The 20,920-nt window shown below is 31.7% G+C and overlaps 8 protein-coding genes across 8 annotated transcripts, besides 2 other annotated features; 5 read left to right on the forward strand and 3 right to left on the reverse strand. All coding sequences in view use genetic code 12, as the record gives it.

Moving 5' to 3' along the window:
- Positions 1-1,015: 1,015 nt before the first annotated feature.
- On the forward strand, positions 1,016-2,920 carry CDC20 (ubiquitin-protein transferase activating protein; the record flags this gene model as incomplete). The annotated part of the gene is made up of 1 exon (XM_709235.2): positions 1,016-2,920. The coding sequence occupies one exon, from the start codon at positions 1,016-1,018 to the stop codon at positions 2,918-2,920; it is 1,905 nt and encodes a 634-aa protein (XP_714328.2).
- Positions 2,921-3,585: 665 nt separating this feature from the next.
- Positions 3,586-4,218, forward strand: RCN1 (Rcn1p; the record flags this gene model as incomplete). Its single annotated transcript, XM_709236.1, has 1 exon — positions 3,586-4,218. One exon carries the CDS (start codon positions 3,586-3,588, stop codon positions 4,216-4,218), a length of 633 nt encoding a protein of 210 aa, XP_714329.1.
- Positions 4,219-4,707: 489 nt separating this feature from the next.
- On the forward strand, positions 4,708-5,805 carry CIC1 (Cic1p; the record flags this gene model as incomplete). The annotated part of the gene is made up of 1 exon (XM_709237.1): positions 4,708-5,805. One exon carries the CDS (start codon positions 4,708-4,710, stop codon positions 5,803-5,805), a length of 1,098 nt encoding a protein of 365 aa, XP_714330.1.
- Positions 5,806-6,057: 252 nt separating this feature from the next.
- EBP1 (Ebp1p) lies at positions 6,058-7,281 on the reverse strand (the record flags this gene model as incomplete). The annotated part of the gene is made up of 1 exon (XM_709238.2): positions 6,058-7,281. The coding sequence occupies one exon, from the start codon at positions 7,279-7,281 to the stop codon at positions 6,058-6,060; it is 1,224 nt and encodes a 407-aa protein (XP_714331.2).
- A 1,603-nt stretch (positions 7,282-8,884) lies between these two features.
- VPS15 (ubiquitin-binding serine/threonine protein kinase) lies at positions 8,885-13,498 on the reverse strand (the record flags this gene model as incomplete). The annotated part of the gene is made up of 1 exon (XM_709243.2): positions 8,885-13,498. The coding sequence occupies one exon, from the start codon at positions 13,496-13,498 to the stop codon at positions 8,885-8,887; it is 4,614 nt and encodes a 1,537-aa protein (XP_714336.2).
- Positions 13,499-13,700: 202 nt separating this feature from the next.
- CAALFM_C601200WA (uncharacterized protein) lies at positions 13,701-14,375 on the forward strand (the record flags this gene model as incomplete). The annotated part of the gene is made up of 1 exon (XM_709244.1): positions 13,701-14,375. One exon carries the CDS (start codon positions 13,701-13,703, stop codon positions 14,373-14,375), a length of 675 nt encoding a protein of 224 aa, XP_714337.1.
- Positions 14,376-14,494: 119 nt separating this feature from the next.
- Positions 14,495-14,907, forward strand: CAALFM_C601210WA (uncharacterized protein; the record flags this gene model as incomplete). The annotated part of the gene is made up of 2 exons (XM_019475450.1): positions 14,495-14,529; positions 14,595-14,907. The coding sequence occupies 2 exons, from the start codon at positions 14,495-14,497 to the stop codon at positions 14,905-14,907; spliced, it is 348 nt and encodes a 115-aa protein (XP_019330995.1).
- A 102-nt stretch (positions 14,908-15,009) lies between these two features.
- On the reverse strand, positions 15,010-16,791 carry CAALFM_C601220CA (uncharacterized protein; the record flags this gene model as incomplete). The annotated part of the gene is made up of 1 exon (XM_709245.2): positions 15,010-16,791. One exon carries the CDS (start codon positions 16,789-16,791, stop codon positions 15,010-15,012), a length of 1,782 nt encoding a protein of 593 aa, XP_714338.2.
- Positions 16,792-16,953: 162 nt separating this feature from the next.
- Positions 16,954-17,460: a long terminal repeat ((moa-6b) Long terminal repeat (LTR) associated with the transposon Tca13; about 507 bp long, 8 copies per genome).
- Positions 16,954-20,920: part of a mobile genetic element ((Tca13-6) Retrotransposon Tca13 on Chromosome 6, about 5 kbp member of the gypsy group, flanked by 507-bp LTRs (moa elements)) that runs on past the window's edge.

Below are 20,920 nucleotides of genomic sequence, written 5' to 3' on the forward strand. Positions count from 1 at the left end.
CAGTTGTCTTCAGTTATCTTCATTTGAAGTAATAAGAAGTTTGATTATTAGTTATTGTTGATTAATTTGTTGCTTTTGGAATTTCATTATTACTATCACCAGACAAATCATATATTAGTACTAAAGCATTTCTCAACTTGAAATTATTACTAAAATTACAACCAGAATTTCAACATTCAACTTGCTTTCGATTATCCAATCCTTTTATATATATATATATATATTCTGTTCTGTTTTTTTTTCTTCTCTTCTATAGTCATTTCCATCCATCAGTCTAATCAACTATCCAAACATAACTACAAGCTCATTCACTTTCAACTGTTAGCAACTCAACTTTAGTTAAACAATAGAAAAACTCATTGTGTGTACAAAATCAAAAAAACAAAAATTACTTAAATTGAAATTGATTTGCAAATAAATATCATCATCCATCCATTCCCATAACAATTTTTTCATAAAACTGATATTCGTTTTTTTTTTTTTTTGATCTGCTTTCAACTTTCAATTACATCAGGAGCTTTCCATTCATTCATTCATTCGTTTTTTTTTTGTTGATTTTTGTTTTTACCCGTTCAGTCCCATATCATATCATATCATTTAACAAATTCATTATACTATTATCGTTGTGATTAAAAGTATATTGTCCCATAATTGCATTGTTACTTCATTTTTTTTTAAATTAGAAATTTCCTTTCTTGCCTTTTTAATAATTAATTCATTAATTTCCTTCCAAAAAAAAAAAGATCCATATCATTGATCAACTACAATCCATTTTTGCTTATTTCCATTCATCTATAATACTTATTCAACCCCTAACATTATGTCATTGGTATCTCCCAACAGTAAACCAACAATTTTCAAAAATAGCAACAATATTCTTCTAAAAAATGATTCAAATGATCCATCGTCCAAATCCAAAAGTCCATCAAGAAAATCATCAAATGTGTCAATTTCAGCGGCACCATCAGCCAATAATGCATCAATTTCACCATCTAAAAGACATTATCTTCAACAAATGAGTCCGAATATATCTAATAGAACAGTCCATTTACCAAATGATACTCCATTGAAACAGCAATCGTTGAAAAGACCATCAATATCATCTTCCTCGACTTCAGGTACCGGTACTGGTTCTGGTGCTGCTGTTGAAGTTGCCGCTGATTCAACATCTACAACTAACTTGAAACCCATTTCAAAACCAATATCAAAATTTCAACGACCACAATTACCGCCATCGTTACGGCCACCAATTAATAGTAGATCGAAAACAGCAGTCTTACCTTCTCTTAGCAAATCAACATCCAGTTTGGCAACTACACATTCACTGACCCAATCATTATCTAATCCTTTCATTCTACGTCGAGCCAATTCCCTCATAAGTCAAGGCGGTTCCTCATCATTATCGGACTTGCATCAACAACAACAATCATCAACAACATCTTCTGATCGATTTATCCCATCTCGATACAATTCAGTCACTGGTAAACTAGATACCACCAATGAAGTACCATTACCTAGTGCGGCACCAGAAATACATATAAAAGCCCAAACATCCAAAATTTATCAACATCATGTAGCTGAAGCATGTGGATTAGAAATGAATTCCAGAATATTATTATATCAACCATTACCACCAGAAAGAAAAAAACCAGTGAATTTAGTTCGACAATTATCTAACCAATCATCATCTGGCTCATCCAGTATTCCAAATTCTCAATTGTTTAGAACAAGTTTTTTGACCAAATCAGGAACATTAACCCCATCAGCGGCTGCAGCTAGAGCTAATAAAATACCTAATGCACCAGAAAGAGTTCTTGATGCTCCTGGGTTAATTGATGATTTTTATTTAAATTTATTAGCCTGGTCACTGACAAATTTATTAGCCATTGGGTTAGAAGATGCAGTTTATGTATGGAATGCCTCTACTGGATCAGTGGGACTTTTATGTGAACTTGCTGATAAAACTTTGGTGACATCATTAAGATGGTCACAAGATGGTTCATATATTTCTATTGGTAAAGACGATGGATTGATTGAAATTTGGGATATCGAATCAAACACTAAATTACGAACATTAAATTGTGATAATCATTTAACTAGAATTGCCCTGCAGAGTTGGAATCAACATGTTTTAACTAGTGGGTCAAGAATGGGTCATATTTATTTTTCTGATGTTAGAGTGGCTAATCATTTAGTGAATAAAAATCAAGAAGCTCATTCAGCAGAAGTTTGTGGTATTGAATATCGTCCTGTTGGAAATGGTACTAGTTCTACTACTAGTATTAATGATTCATTACAATTTGCTACTGGGGGTAATGATAATTTAGTATGTATTTGGGATGCTAGAAATGTTACTACACCAGTATTTTCAAAATCTAATCATAAAGCTGCTGTTAAGGCATTATCTTGGTGTCCTTATCAATCATCATTATTGGCCACTGGTGGTGGATCTACTGATAAAACAATCAATTTCTGGAATACCACCACAGGTGCTAAAGTGAATACTATTGAAACTGGTTCACAAATATCTTCATTGAATTGGGGTTATGCTCATGGTACGGGATTAGAAATTGTGGCTACTCATGGATTCCCTAGTAATAGTATTTCATTATTTAATTATCCAACGTTACAAAAAACTGGTGAGATAATTAATGCTCATGATACAAGAATATTAAATGGATGTTTATCCCCGGACAATTTAACTTTAGCCACGGTTGCTGGTGATGAAAATTTGAAATTTTGGTCATTATTTGATCTTTATAAAAATAACAAACGCGATTATAGTCATTTACGTCATGGCCAAGATCGTGATAATCAATATAATGATTATGATGATAGTGATGTTAATGGATTAAATAATGACGATAAAGACGGTGGTCATGATAGTAAAAGGATTAAAAAAATGATGAACCTTAGATAATTACGGGGGGAGGATTTTTTGAAAATATTTTATTTTTTGGGGAAACATTTTGCTCTAAATTATGACAAAAATTAAAACAGAAACAAAAAACATGACAATTCTTTAAATTAACGATTATACATTTATTTCTTCAAAAAACAAACAAACCTATTAACTTTATTGATAGTTTTACAGACCTTAAATATATTTATACGTATATAGTAATTCAAATTAATAACTCTATAATAACGATTTTGGCATTGTAAAACCACCAAAGAGTGGTCACTACCAAACGATTTTACTTAATGCAAACCATATTCTTATAGGTTTATTATTTCTATTTAACACGATATGTATATGAAGTATCTCATAAAAGCCAATAGATTCACCTTTCTTGTCTTATCCTTTCACGATAAGTAGTATATAATATAACTATTAATTAGAGGATAAGATTAGGTTTGATGGTTGAATATTTTGTGATTGTATTACACGAACGCGCAACTGAAAAACTTCTTGTCAATGAGTTGTCTACCAGAAAAATAAAATATTAAACCAAAGCATAGCCAACATCAATAGAGATCACTAACAATTGATCATCAACTTCAACATTATCAAATATATCTTTAATCTAATCCAATATATATTGTATTTACCACCATAAAGACACATCTTTTATATACTAAACAATGCCAAGGAAACCAACAAACACATTAATCATTACCAATATTGATGATTCATTATTATCTAACCCTGAACCAATAATTTCATTATTAGGTGATCAACCATATATGATTGAATTAATTGTTTTAATGAAATTTAAACGAATTTTATTATATTGTCAAACCTCGAAAATCGCCACGAAAACAAAAACATTTTTATTGAATCAATGGGAAACAACAACTATAGGAGGTGGCGGCGGTGGTGGTGGTGGCGGTGGAAGTGGTGGTGGCAATTCTATATCAATTAGTTATAGTCTAAAAGATAATAGCAGAATATTAGACCCCGAAGAGGAGGATGAGGAGGATGGAAAAGATGGAGGTGGAAAAGGTGGGAGATTTCTTGATATACCGAAAGATCTTGAAATTAAACGATTTTTAATATCACCACCAGCATCACCACATAGTGAATGGGATGATTGGGATAAAGTTGAAGAAGGACCAAATGAAACAAATATTCATGATTATTTATGGGAAAAATTGAAAACTCATGAAAATGAGGAAAAAGAGAAGGATAGTGGTATTAGTGAAGATGATGATGGATGTGAAAGTATTAAAAAGGTGGAACTTCCGAAAATTGTTCTTAATGCAACTGATAATTAAAGATCATCGATGTAATATGCTAGGAAAAGTATGAATGATAAGGATGGCAATTGCTTATTAATTTTGATATCACATATCCCTGTGGCTTCAATTATGCTACAATTATTATATTCAACAACACCTAATCCAGTTCATTGCATTTACGAAAGATATTGTGATCGATTAGGCTGTGAAATTGTGGGTATAGAATAGAATTGTCACACTTGAGATAGCTAATTAAAATAGACATATTCTGATATCATTTTTTAACTTCTTTTCAATAAATCATTACTCTTGTATAGTTCATCATTCGTTACTTTGTTTTTTGCAGTATATTCAATCAAAATTCCTGCATATAAACAAGTGCTTCCTTTAAGTGAAAAATCTCTGTTAACAAAACAAAAAAAATCAATCAAATTGAGATGAGATGGAAGTAAAAAAAAAGAGATCCCATTTAGTATTTTATGTTCTATCCAAGTCAACATACAAACTAGAAACTCCCATTACAATATGGCTAAAACAAGATCTAAATCTGCTGCTACTGCTGCTGCAACTTCTCCTAAGGCTTCTCCAACTGCAGCTAAAGTAACTAAAAATAAAGTTACCAAACCATCAACAGCATCACCATCAAAAACCACCAAGACTAAAGCAGTAAAAAAAACTACCACCAAAAAGGCCACACCTAAGAAAGAAGAGGAGGAAAAAAAAGAAGTACATGTGGAAACTGTTACAAAGGATTCAAGTTTGATTCCTGAAGAAATCACCGAAAAGGCAATTAGTGAATTGAAAAAATATATATCTAGACAATCCCAACAACAACAAGAAACAGAAAATGATGAATCTAAAAAATCGAAATTGTTTGATGAAGATGAGGATGATGAAGACAATAAACAAAATGAATCCTTCTACTTGACCATAGATTCTAAAAAATTCTGGTCTTCTAAACCTCAATTCAAACCAAAATCATTCAAATTGACCAAACCATTATATGATAATAACCAGACCACCACAACTACTAGCAACAGTAATAATGATATAAATGTTGATAACAATATATGTTTAATTATTCGTGATAAATTAGTTAAATCAATTGATGAATTAAATGAATTAGAAAATAATCAATCATTATCACAAATTACTCAAATAATTCCATTGAATTCAATTAAAACTGAATATAAATCATTTGAAAAAAAACGAGAATTATATCACCAATTTAAAATTTTTTTAGTCGATGAAGCTATATTAAATATTATGCCAAATACTTTAGGTAAAGTATTTTATTCAAAAGGTTCATCCAATGATAAAATCCCTATCCCCATTAAAGTTACATCTACTACTACAGGGTCACAAACCAATGGTAAACAATTATCAATAGTTACTTTAACTAATCAATTAAATAAAGTATTGAATAATACTTATTATTTACCACCAATTGGTAATAATATTACTATTAAAATTGGGAAATTGAAATTTGATAATAATGATTTAATTGCTAATATTAATGATGTTGTGAAAAATTTAGATTTAGATACTATTAAATCAATTCATGTGAAAACTTCAACTTCTCCAGCAATCCCATTGTTTTATACAAAATCCCTTTCACAATAAAGTATTTAAAATAATGGTTTATATTTATATTGAAGAACAGAATACATAAAAATTAAAGTAAACATTTTAGTAAGAGGGCAATTCCCGAGATTATCAAATGAGTCCTTGACTAAGCAGTCATACAATATTAATAATTCTATAATCAACCTTTATATTTAACTTATATAAACATTTAAATTCTAAATATAAAACCAACTACTTAGAACCTCAATAACAAAAATAAGCTAATAGAACTTCATTCCCCTATCTTACCTATGCCAATGGTTTACCAATGACTTGCTTTTCTGATTCATCATAAGAATTATAACCATAGTTGTAGTACTTATAAAATTCTTCACGATTATAATAATTCAATGGTTTACCCAATTTCAATTTTTCCACTAAATCAGGATTTGAAGTGAAAAATCTAGAAAATCCAATAATAGTACGATCATTCTTTAAATCATTAATCAAAGTTTTAAATTCTGGAGCATCATAAGTATAATTACCAGCACGAATAAAATTTCCTTTCCAAATCTTATAAGCAAATTCATTACTACGACCTTGTTGATCTTTTAAAGAAACATCATAAATACCAGTAACACGAGGTTCAACAAGAGAAATATAAGCCAATTGTTGACCATTATCAGCACGTTGTTGTAATTGTTGTAAAATATATGAATGGATTTCTTCACCTTCAATTTCCATACCTTGGAAACTAGCCCATGGTGATAAACGTAATGCCAATCTATTAGCACCAACAACTTCAATTAATTTATCAACCACTCTTAATAATAATCGTGCACGATTTTCAATACTACCACAACCATATTTATCGGTTCTTTTATTAGAGGCAAGATTTAAAAACTGATCCAACAAGTAACCATGAGCACCATGGATTTCAACATAATCAAATCCTGCTTCAAGTGCATGTTTAGCAGCATTAGGATATTCAACTTCAACAATATGATCAATTTCTTCTTCAGTTAATGCTCTCAATTCATTTCCAGCTTCTTTGGCCAATTTTTCACTATTCTCATCCCAATAAACTGCTGATGGCGCAATAAGAGGTAATCCAGAATCTTTCAAATCTTTAGCATTAGCAACTCTACCTAAATACCATAATTGAACTGAACTGAAACTTCCATTGCCATGAATTGCTTCATTGATTTTCTTCCAACTTTTAGCTTGAGCGTCATTATAAATACCTGGAACATGTAAATCAATACCACCTCTTTCAGATGCAAATGTTGCTTCAGTAATAATCAATGTACCTGGATATTGAGAACGAGCATTATAATAATTTAATTGTAAATCACTTGGAATATGATCTTTAGAAGCTCTAAATCTGGTGGTTGGGACATAAGCAATACGTTGAGGTAAAACATTGTTACCGACTTTAATTGGTTGAAATAATTTTGTTGAACCTAATGGAGTAACATCAATTAATTCAGTATCTGATGGGACAACAAATGAATTAGTTGATTCAATAGTCATGATTTATTTGTATGTAGTAGTTAAAGCTTTATACTGATGATATGATAATTTGCTGTTGTTTTTATTTTAAAAAGTTGAAGAGTAGCTAAACTTGAAGAAACATGGCTGATATTTATAGTTTTTACAGATACTTAAAAGAGGTTTTGATTGAAGATGACGTGATTTTTCAAAACAATCTTTTTGCATATACTTTAACAATACAAAACCGAAACGGTGGATGATGATGATGATGAGGTAGTAGTGGTTTGAAATTTGTTGATTTGTAAGCAAGGAGCAATGAGTATTGCACAAACACAACGCCATTGGCAACACAAAAGGATATTCCTAAATAACCGGTATTGTTTAGCTCATATCTATTTCATCACAAAGTCCTTATATAAAGTGATAAATTGACTCAAAGAATAACGACGAAAGTAATTGCAAAAAGTTTCCCGAGGATAAAAAAAATTATGTATGGAGGAAGCTCATCGAAAAATGTCCTATAACCAGCTATAGAATGATTAGGCAAGATTATTGCATATTATATCGATACTGCATTTGCCTTGCTGAATAATACAATAACCATCAGCTTATAAATGGTTATGGAAGGATCTACCAAAAGTTTATTGCCGATTTAAGCATGGTAGCATTTATTCTCATGCGATGATATCGGAGTTTAACTCATATATTTTTCAGTATTTCAGTTTAATTGCCAAACCGTTAAACACATCAATTTTGGTTTTAAACTAACTAGTAAATATCTATAGTTTTAAGGGCTGAATCACCACAAATACCGTGTCTTCTTGTTGTTGTTGTTGTTGTTGTCGTCGTTTGTTTCATTTTGTCCAACAAGGCGTTTCGTGCACCGTGGCCTTGAAATTAATTCGCCGTTGCTGACAAATTATGCATACTAAAGTAAAAGAAACAAAACGATCACTAAATCGGCCATGGTCACAGAACAAGTAAGAGTTGCAAATATAAATGTCAACTCACCTAAGTAACTTGTAGACGTAATACTTAGGCAAGGCCGATAACGTGTATTTGCTCAAGTGTAGTATATATGAAACCTATAAAAGTAGCACATGACAAGGACGTCAAGGACCGTATTTTTATCCGGGTCTGAGTGGTATGATGAAACTTTATAGACGAGTAATGGGGGTAATAGCGCGTGCACACTGAATAGGACTGATATAATATGTAGTACCTTGCATAAAGATATAGAAAGTAAATAACCACACGTGTAGAAGGTGTTAGTGGATTATTAATAAAGTAAAATCCAATTTAGGGACTTACCCAGTAATAAAGAGAAGAATAACAGCACCAACAATCACTTTATTTATATAGAATATTGATCTCATCTTATAAAACAACTTTAGTCAATTATTGATTGGCATTAATCAACTATCTAGACCACTGATGGCAATAACTAGTTACACATTGAACATTTACTTCTAATTAAGGTTTTAGAATTTCAGTTGGTAGCAATTTAAGTTCTTGTCACGTGATTAAAACAACATTTACTTATTCACCGATTATTCAAGTACTAGGAGATAACTAATCACATATGACATATACACCTATAGAACACAAGAAATATTGATTCTAAAGATAAACTACCCCCTTTCTAACAGTTAGCAGCTTTATATAATTTGACACAATTATTCCTATCAATGGTAATAATCATATGGAATGGTTCAAATAAATGATCAACCAACTTAACAACATTGTACATATTAGTTTTAGTAGTTCCATTTAGCAATGTTTGATCATTGGCAAATACAGGATCAATTATAACCACATTATTATAATAACGAGTGTTAAATATTGTATTGTCAGATTTCAATACCACAGAATCTTGAATTGATGTCAAATTAAATAATATCACTCGATTACTACCGGTTGAACACATTAAATAATCCACATTATTATTATTATTATTAGTATTGAATTGGAAAAATTTCATTGTTAAAACATTTAAATTCAATTTCCGATCATATTCATGATCAATGTCAAGTTCAATATCATCGATTATTTCTTCAATGAAAAGTTCATCTTCATTACCATCATCTTTATATTCAATCAATGAATATTTCATAATGGTACTTGAATTCATAACGGCATTACTTGTTTTTAAAATCGCCTTACATTCTAAACTTGGTAATTCCCAAATACTAATATCATCATTACCACTCAAGGCAAAATAAGCACTACTACTACCACCACTACTACCACCGTCATTCTTTGTCTCAAATAATTTAATTGAATTAGATAATAATTCTAAATTATTAATAGAACCAAGTCTTTCATTATTTTCATTATTTTTGACATGCCAAGATTTAACAATGATTTTAAATCGTAAATCCCATAAAGTTAACACCCCTTTATCGGTCCCCACTAATAACCAATAATCTTTATATACAATAAATGTATTAATTATCCCATAAATTAATGGATGTTGTAATTCAGACAGGATTGTCATGGTGATTATATCTAACATGATAATTTTCTGTTCTGTAGCATCAACCCCTATAATATAATTATCTTGTAAAAATTTGATTTGTTCAATAGGACGATGATATTTCTTGGTGCCATTACAATTCCCACTCCCATCATGATCATTACCGTGTATATATTTTCGAATCAAATGCATTTTCAAATATCGAACAATTTTTTTACTCTTACTATTTCTCATAACATCTATTCTGAATAATCGAATGGTTCCATCATTAGTAGTCACAATAACAACAAATCTATTAGGTAAAAATGTAATTGAACAAACACTTGAATTTAATTCAATTGATAAATTGGCATTTTTAACTGTGACTAATTTTTCCATTTTTAAACTATCCCAAACTTTCAAACTTCCTGTTGATGATCCAGTAACAAAAAATTCTGATGTTGGACAAACAGCTAATGCATTGATCTCTTCTAATCTATTATCTTTGTCTGAAGATCTAAAACTTGCCACCAAAACATTCATAGGTGGTAACATGTCAATAGTTTTTAGCTGTTGTTGATTCTGATTTTGTTGTTGCTGTTGCTGTTGCAGGTATTGATGTTTAATTATTGTTTTCCCAAATTCTTCAAAATCTGACAAATTAGGTTGAAATTTAGGATTCTTTAAAAAATTCAATATATACGGATTCTCTCCAGTATACGTATGTTTGATATGTGAGACGATAATTTTCGAATTACTAACACTAAACACTTTATGTGAAGTGTTTGAATCATTAAACCAACCATCTTTATTCACTCCTGAATTATGCGTTTCCATTTCACCCATAATATTTGCCTCGACGGTTTGAACCGATGCTGTAACTCTTTCTAATTGAGGTAATATTAATGAATTAGAACCTCTACGAGAAGAAGTTCTTATAGATACAGTTTCCTCGGCATTACTTCCAAGAATTCTTTCTTCTCGAGTTCCATTAGATATCGATAGTGGTTCTGATCGATATACTACGGTGAAAAATATATTCCGTGGTAAAATCAGTATCTCATTAGTAGTTGCTTTCAATCGTTTATTTAACGTGGAAGTAGGAGATCGACCCACATGATAAATGTAATCTCTTAATGCAAGAATTTTCCAAAGTGATTTATCATCTAAACCAATTGATTTCAATTTTAATAACCATTGTTTATCTTCCAGCGATAAAGGAATTGTCAGATTACTTTTTTGGTTTGATCCATTGGCGAAAGTTAATTCTGACATCATTTGTGGTAAATAAACAGATTTACCCATATCTTTATTAAAAGAAATCATTTTTTTCATCTTTTTGGTGATGTTGTTCCCTGACTGCTTAGTTGTTAACATTGAAAAATTCTTTTGTTGCCAGAACAATGATTTAGACGTTGAATTTAATGACCAAGTGATGGCTAAATCATAAATTTGCTTGGTTAATGGTTTAGTTAAACATGGATATAATGTGTTCCAATCAATGATAGACAAATCATAACTCAAAAATCGTTTAATCAATGGATACAAAAAACAATATTTGTCAGCATCAGTCAAATTAGCACTCACAGATATTATGAGGTTTATCACTGATTGTCGAATCCACTCATTCGGATGTAACAATAAGTTTATACTGTTTAATAATAGCTCCTTATACACATCCAATGCATTAAACTCGGTTCTCGGATTGATGAGTCGTTCTTTAACAAACATATTAAAAATTTCCAACACTTTTAAAACAACAAATTGTTCTCCATCACCAATTGTTTGTACTAATAACGGTAAAATATACTGTTCAAATGATAAGACCCCAATAAATGGTCCCATTTGTAAAACTGACGATAAAAACGCCAATCTCAATTCTTGATCAGTATCATTCAAGTACGATATTAAATGTGGTAAAATAATATCATTTGTCTTGTCTTGTCCGAAAAATTGACACAATGGTAAGATATTATTAAGTAGACTTATTTTCACTGGTGATTCTGAATCAGTTAATAATAAAATGGTAATCTCTTTAAATTTCAGATCTAATTGATCTTTAGTTAATGATAAATTACTAAACGATTGCATTGCATCTTCAGGTGACACTAGAGTACTCAAAGCATTATTGGTATTTTTAAACGCTTTTGACATAATCCAAAACCTTTTCGCAGTAGCAGCCAAATACGGTAGACATACGGCAACTGCACAATTAACTAATCTTTGAGAACTAGAATCACTTTTCACAGTTAGCAAGTTATAAATTTTCGGTAAAATGTATTCTGGAAATATTAGCATATTGATTGGATTGATATAAGAACACGACATTAAAAGTGTAGTCAATGAATAAAGTGCCATACATACAACTTTTGAAGCAGTTTGGGGACCTTCTTGCTGATGAAATGCACCTTCAATATATTCATCCAAGAATAAACATAGATATGGTATGGCTCGATCTAATTTGGATTCATCACGGATTCGTTCCGATAACGCCACAATCAATTCACAACATTTTATCTTACTGTTGACTTGTTTAAGTGTTTGAGAAAAAGATGTCACTACATTCAATAAAATCAATGCTGCTTCTTGCAGATCATCATCGATAAATTTGCTTTGTTTGATTCTATAGTTGAATGGCATCGTCTCCAAATTTAATTTCATAGGCAAAATATCATCTCGTGAAAAATTGGACTCATCCATTGAATATTGAAACTTAAGCAGTTTGCTAATTAATCCAAAATTGTCATATATATAACTTATTTTCATATCACTGATTGATATATTATCGTTATTGGCATTTAATACAAAATTCTCTTGATTATTTAACATTTCCATAAAATCATAAAGAAAACTGTAAAAAAATTCTGGGAAACAAGTACCTTTATTTTCATCTAATATTTCTCGTGCACTTGATCGTTCATTAGGATCTAGTTTTATTAGTTTTCCAATTATCGTAACGATATCTTTATTATAAATTCCTGAAAGATCTGGAGTGTATTCATTTTTCATAAATTTAAACAATTGAGACAATGTGAACGTTGGTTCTCCATCATTATACAATTCTGCAATGACACATCCTGTACTAAACAAATCCATTGCATCAGTAACACTATTTTTCATGGTAAACAGACCATCGTCATTAAAATTCAGAATATGTTTAGGATGATCTTGAGAATTATAGAATCTTTCTGGTGCAATATAACATAATCGTCTCCCTGAAGTGTCAAAATAAAATGAGTATTGATTTGGATTATCTTCTGGTATGTACGTCGGTTTCAACAAATTGGAAAAATCACTCAATAATAACCAATTCCAAGACGTTATCAAAAAATTCTCCAATTTCAAATCACCATGATGAATGTTTAAGGAATGTATTTCATTAATGATTTTCAAAATTTGGTAGGTTATAAATAATTTTTCAATGGGTTCAAGAAATGGACGGATCGATAGTCTATCATACAAGTTTGTTTTTATCATTTGTCGAACAACGTAACCAGCACGATCAGTCTCAATCAATCTGTGCCACGGTAATGCATTTTTGAATGGATATAAAAGGGATGATTGTTTTACCATTAATTCAATCACTTGTTGTAATTGAATGGAGTAATTGGGAGATGCTGGTTTAATTAGAAGTTTTATTGTTACTAAATTCCCCGTCGTCTTATCAATTGCCTTTATCGTCTTTAAAAATCGTGAGTTATTTATCACTTCAACATATTGATAATTATGTAGTGCATCCACATATGATGACACAGCAACAGTTGGTGCTGATGGTGCCAATAGTGATAATTTCTGTCCCATTTAGTGGATTGATAGATAATTATGTAGTATCACAGAACTATTTGAGGAGGAGCCTTTGATTAGTTTTCTTCTGGCTTTTTGGTTTATGCGATTTGTGTAAAAAACAAAATAATTTTCTATTTTGGCTCTGCTTGGCTTTGTTTATGAAGATTGTTACCAACTAATCTTCTTACAATTAAAGGCACATATAGATTGAAAAGAAATGATTAATGAAGATGAAGAGGAATTTGTATATGCTCAAAAACAGGCATTGCCGATATCATCAGAATCTGAAGATCCCATTTCACAATATTTATTAGCCGTGAGGAAAGAATCTCTTGCTGGGCCACCAGTCACTTTTATTACCAATCGTCAAGCACCACAAATTACATCAACACCCAAATCTACACCTCAAAATAATCGAGATCAAATTTCAGACCATTGGTCTTCTGAATTAATGACTCAATTTGTATTTCTAAAAGAAGAATTGCTCAAAACACAACACTCAATCCCAATCAACCCTCATATCCCAGAAACTACAGCCAATTGGAGAAAGTATTTCTTAGAACCACCGCCAGAAATAAGCTATTTTTTCACTGTAATAGATAGACAAACAGTTTTCAAACTACTTGTGTATATAACAAGATGGTTAAGTATCACATCAAGACCTACATTATCGCAATGGATTTGGAAATTGTTTTTACGCATTGATAAAGTTTTGGATCCAAATGAATGTTCAGTGATACGAGATTTGGGTAAAAAAGCACTTACAATCAAATCAAAACAGTTGAAAGATGAAAATAAAGCTACAGTTGATTCTATTTCAAAGTATACCACTGATATGATTTTAGTAATAGTAGGTAATTATTATGGTCAATCGGATTTATTAAAGTGGTAGTGTACAACAGATCAAATTTGTCCTTGTTCCGAGAGCCGTCAATGAAAAGATGGTGGAAAAATTTCCAACAAAAAGCAGACCACCCACCATTTCAATACAATTTCAATCAATACACCCAGATGGCACCAAAAGTTAGAGAAGATTTGGTTATACCGTATGAAATTGAGTCACTGTTATTACGTTTTGCTTAATTAATACTAACCAGAAGTTTATCTGTAGTTACAAACATGTTCCAGCTAAACCAAGAAAAGATTCTACTGGTGTAATAGCTCAATCATTACCAATGGCAGCCATGTTTATGAGAAACAAAGTTTTATCTTGGTCAGCATTATTTTTAACCGTTCAATCCTATTTAAATGAACCAATTAATAAACCAGATGCCGATGATGGGTCTCAACCACCATTTGTCAAGATTGTTTTCGCTCTTGTTTCAGTTCTTACTTGCTATATGGATGTCTTCTTCCCTAATACTAATCCTGCTTTAAGAATGGCAGCTAAAGTAGCAACAGAAACACCAGCTGCTCCAAAATAAACTAACAATTTATTTCTCATGTTTTCACTTCTATTTCTGATTGATTAAATTTWWTTTGTTAATAGTACATATATATATATATATATAAAGAATATTTTATATTTACAAAGATTTCTTTTTTTTTTTKGGKTTCTTTATGTTGTGTTGATTATAACACTTTCCATACCATTGTAGGAAACACATATTAAWTTTAGATTCATGATCCCATTTCATATCGCAAATCCCTATAGTTGCCTTTAATTTGTCTTCAGCGGATATTTCTGGTTTATAAACTGCTTTGCATCTGATAAGATCTTTTGGTTCATTTAGATAATGAGTTGTGTCAACATCCCATATTGTTACTCGACAATAATCATCCCCCAAGGCAAGGTATTTCCCATCAGGTGACAATACTGCATTGAATACCAAAACATCTTTAATAGTGGTGTCATTGTTGTTGTTGTCGTTGTTGTTGTCGTCGTCTTTCAATTCATTGGTAAAGTTATCTTTATTATTAAACAATTCAGAACTTTTGATGTTTTCCGAAGTTTTAGCATCCCAAATATTTAGAATACCTTCCATGGAAACACTTAATAATAAACTACGTTCATTTGAATTGGAATCAGGTAGCCAGATTAATCCAATCATTGGTGCTGCATGTAATTTCAAAGTGTATTTTTTTTCAGGATTAATATTCAAATCCAAACATTCTTGAGAAGAAGAACTACTCCATACTTTTATCGAATAATCGAAATCAGAACATGTGGCTAATAATTTTGTCACAGGGTTTAATTTCATGAGTGAAATATTGTGTTCGTGTCCATTCAATAAACCTATAGGTTGCACATCTAATTGATTCCCAAAATGAGATGATGGAGGTTGTAATATATCATAAATTTTAATGCCATTGGTATTAGTAGTGACAGCAAATTTATCTTCACTCAACCAACAAGAACAAACCACTGAATCATCATTAATTTCCAAATTTTTGATTTGTTTTATTAGAGATATTGTTGTGCCATCCCAAATACATACTTGATTCAGGCTATCTATTGACAATAAAAATTTCCCTGTTGGGCTCCATGACAATGATGAGATTATACTGATTAATTTAGTGTTTTCCAATGAAATTGCTTCATCAACAATAGTACTGGCAATGTTTTTCAATTTCCCATCCGGTGACCAAGCTCTTAATTCACTATTTGCTCCACATGTTATAATTAAACTACCTTGAGGTGACCATGATACAATGTTGATTTGGTTTTTAATATTCAAAAGATTTGGATGGGTTAAAGTTCTTGTTTCAATTATTTTGCCATCTTGAATAGCATTTATTGTGGCAGTACCATCATCTTTGCCATAAGCAAACACTTCAGTTGTTGGATGCCAGTCACATGTCAAACTTGGAGCAAATTTAAGCTGTGGTGAAAGTAATTGCGTTTCAAATTCAATTATTTCCTGTTGTTGTACCTCTTTGTTCAATGCATCGGTCATTTCTATATCTTGGTTATCTTTATCATTATTGGTTTGTTTTTCTGAATCTTTTTGTTCCCCATTTGTTTCTATCTCTGATTTCAATGCAAACCTCGAACCATTACTTCCATTGCTAATATTATTATTGTCCTTTAAATTGTTCAAATCGTCTTGTATTAATGCTCCATATAATGATAAATTTGTAGTAGAATCAGTGGCCTCTTGTTCTGCAGCCATATATAATATCCCTTTTTGAATTAAATCAACAAGACATCCAGGTTTTATTTTCTGTATAAGTTCTTGAGTAGTGGGATTGTTTTCATATTCAGAACATTGTGATTGTTGGTCTAATGCATAGGCAGATAAATCATATCCTGATTCTTGAAGATATCTCCATATTAAATAATTTAGTTCTTTACTAGTTAGTGACATAATGTAGCAAAAAACAAAGGGAGAGACAAAGCTAATGATGGTGTATGTAATTAAGATATTAGAAGTAGTTAGATATGAATTGATGAATTTTTTCTCTCTCTCTTTCTCACGGACTGTTGATTGTTGATTGTTTGTTGTTAACTTTTTTTTCTTTCTTCCAACTGTCGTGTAGTAGCAACACTTCGTAGAAGTGCGTACTATGAATCTCCTACTGACTTAAGCTAAATGCAGTGTCAGCGTTATATAGTTCTAGAAAGTACTTTGCCGCAATGCAATGCAATTGATGTAAACAGATCACGATACTAATCTCTTAAGTGAAACGCCTAGAATGTAGTAAACTTCGTTTAAGGTTATTTAATATGGTAAGCTCTTATATTCTTGTATTCCCTAATTCACTCTCACGTCGCATGAGGTGAAAAGGAACTATTTATTCTATTTGTTGAATTTCCTTCATTTATATAATTTCACTAACAATTCAGCGTGTGTGAACCAATAGTGTAAAGCGTTCTCATTGGCTCACTTAAACAATATCAATTACCGAACGGTAACAACACTAAATTACACTTCTCACTTCTCTCGTACTATGCGAATTAAGTGTAATTCTAGTCCATGTCGTGCACGAGTTATCAAATCAGCATCATTTACCTGATAACGTCGTACTCCACGACAGGTTCCCCCCATTTTAAACAAGAATATCAGAATTGGATTAACTCCCAATATTCATATGTTCCTTCATATTCGGGGCGACAAATATCTTTCATGTTTTCTGGTTATGCCTTTCATTACTCAGACACTTCATCAATTCATGACATTAGGGTAAGCTAATTTACTATCATCGGAACTATCTAGTTTGCACATTCTTTCATTTATCTATTTCATTTGGATGTGCACAAGACCCCGTTAGTTGTATTACCATTATCTCAATATCCATTGAAGGTTTAAATGATTGATTCCATTCCAGTACCAGCGTTCTGATCTCTATGTAGGTTATCATTCACATATTTTGCATTAGAATAATCTTCACAGTCAAATCTCACGTATCAATATCTTTCGTCATAGGATTACAATGGAATTTTCCAGATTGTCGCTGTTTAACCTGATTTGTTATAATTCATTCTTTGAATAGGTTCCACATTCTGGATGATCAAGATTTACTAATAGAAGTTCCAAATTTCCAAAATTACCACACATTGGATGTAAAAACTCATTTTCGTAGTTGATTTAACCAAGTTTCTAATCATTCCATAATCGTCGTTCACAAGGATTAGTATTCCTCTTCTTTTCAATTCGGATCGCTTACTAACTTCTTATGGGAATTGACCAACTCATCTTGATTCCTTCTCAGCACCCACTCATTTCGTAGATAGATTTGGATTTAAAACCTCCTTTCACATTATAAACTATAATTACTCTCTCCATTAGTTCATTTCTTAGTCCATACCGTTATCCTTCTTCAGAATTCGGTTTTGGTAAAACAGGCGTAACGGTAGCCTCCCCCCAGTTTAAAATCTGGTCGTGGGTGACCACTAGTTTGTTGAATAGTTCAGTTCAACAGTATTAACTATACTGGGACACAGCAGAAACTATCCTTAGCGAGATTTTAATAGTATATGATAGCCACCAGTGTAACCAATTTTTAAAGTTCATTCATTTCTTTTTTTCATTCTTCATCTGATTTTCAGTAACCTGCATCATATTGTCAAATAGTGCTAGCTTTGGATTCTAAGTGGTTCATGTCATCATGTAGTCGTATCAATAACACCAGACTAATATTGGGAGCATCTATCCTCAATAACCAATTTTACCACAACACTTGCTCTTCACGCAATATGTACAAGTATCCAAACCATATTTTCTAACAATGTTTAATCATTTTGATAACTCAGACACTCGAGTTCTTCATTCGATTTGGCAAAATGATAACAGTGTTTCTTTCATAATGAATTGCAACGTTGTCAATATAAGACAACAATTTCAATTTTCTCAATTTTTCAGTATTAGGCAATTTGTGCCAGACTTTCATTTCATTTTTATTTATTCTTTCTCTTATAGATTAGGAGCTTTTAAGTATTCACGACTAATCTGGACTCACAGTCCACAGTTTTCAATTCAAGGACTTCATCCTCATATTCAATTCATCAGACACCAATCAGTGATGTTTCCTCAACATCGTCAAGTATCTTAACTTCATCTTCTGGAAATAACAGAACCATTAAAATTCAAATTTCTCCAACATTTCATTATATATTCAATATCTTAATGCCTTCATCTAATAGTTCGACACTAATTTCCCTTCCTAGGTAACACTCACAACTAGTTACTAGAACGGGAAGGTGTCTTTTCATATACTAGGTTAGTCCTGTCACAGTAATTGGACATCCCCAAGGACATTATAATATTCCAATAATGTAGGCAGTTTAAACCTCTTCAAGCAGTTATACATTATTTCTTCAACAATGATTCATCAACGAATCCATTCAATATTCAAAATTCTTAATCTGACTAACTAAGAACATTTTTTAAGGACTGACATTAAACTCCTCACACAGTAATGCCTTTAGCATTCCAACAATTTTGTCTTAGCGTTTTCCAATCATCACGTGACCTCACAATTCAACTTGTTGTAGTAGACCAAGACACAATATCAACAGTCAAGGTCTATTTCACACCTTCATTAGCCATCTCCGGTGTTTCCATCACGTCAACAGCAATTTAGTCGGTATCCCAAGATACAATCTGTCAGTAAATAGTCAGATCTAAAATTATCATTCTCTTGGCCATACCAATTCACATCCTTATTTCCAATATATCAGTTACAGTGTTGTCGTCTAACAATACTATTACCGTTTGTTTAGCAACTCACTAACTTAAGTTTCAGTTTCAAATTTAACAAGAGCATATTTAGTGATCCCATTAGACTCTTTTGAAATAGTGTTGCTCATAAGATTTATCATCTCAATATCTCAATGTAGAACACTCTGATTCTCATCGAACCTCGTTATAGTATCCACGACAAGTATCTTCGTATTCCAGTCATTGTAGTATTCTGATAATCATTGTAATTACAACACAGCGTAATTATCTTCTCGGTATATATTGAAAACATCTTTTCACAATTCTCCTCTCAAGATATCACATTACCAACGTTGTTTGTTAGCATTCATAAGTGTAGTGACCTTTAACACTAAGATTATCTGAGGGGTAAATAATTTCACTTTTAAACCTCAACAATATACAACAACCATGCCAACAATTTTCCAAAACTTCATTCAGTATCTCGACCTCAACATCGATTGTCATAGTAATATCATTAACCATCGATCAATCACATGGGAACAGGTCTTTTGTAACATTTAAAATTCAGTTCGCTTGGACTTTGGTTGTTGGATACAGTAAATAAACCATCTCGAATGTCTTCATACACCACTCTCCTATACAACACCTTTACCTCTTCTGGTATAGTACTCCTTCAGTTTTCTTCTTCTTAATTACTTCATAAAGTTCCCATTTCACAGGGTATTAAATTTTCATCAATTAACGCTTTGATATCACAGCGTTAACCTCAACTGGTACAGATCATTATCTCCACCGTGGGGACTATCATCCCTATCAATTTTCATAATATTATCCTGAGTTACCTGAAACTCAGCAGGACTGTTATAGCTAGAATATAACAACAATAAAAATATATTAGTTTATCTCAGTCAAATTGGCCTCACAATTTCTCACCATTCGTGTTCACAATTGTGATAGCCAGTGTTCAGTCGAGTCAGGTCTCGATTTACCATCAATACTAGTCAACGCTTCTTCGAAGAGCACTCTCCATAATTCCATATACGTGGCTGGGACACAAGTAGTTCAACATCATCATGAATTACACCCTCAAACATTTTCTTCCATCAGAAAAGTTAACCTCGTAATTCTTATAGAAACTTTTGGAGTCTTGAAAAATTACATTTTCCAGGATTGGTTTCTTCAGCAGATGGACCAACTAATTCACAAGTAGGGGTTCTCCCCAAACAATTAACATATAGCCCATTGAGTTCCGGAAACTGGTTTCTCGTTATCTGTATGTCAACTAATCGCACATCAATAGGGCACCAAGACAATTTCTTGTACCTTCACTTCT

Source organism: Candida albicans, chromosome 6 (genome assembly GCF_000182965.3).
Source record: "Candida albicans SC5314 chromosome 6, complete sequence".
NCBI lineage: Eukaryota > Fungi > Ascomycota > Pichiomycetes > Serinales > Debaryomycetaceae > Candida > Candida albicans.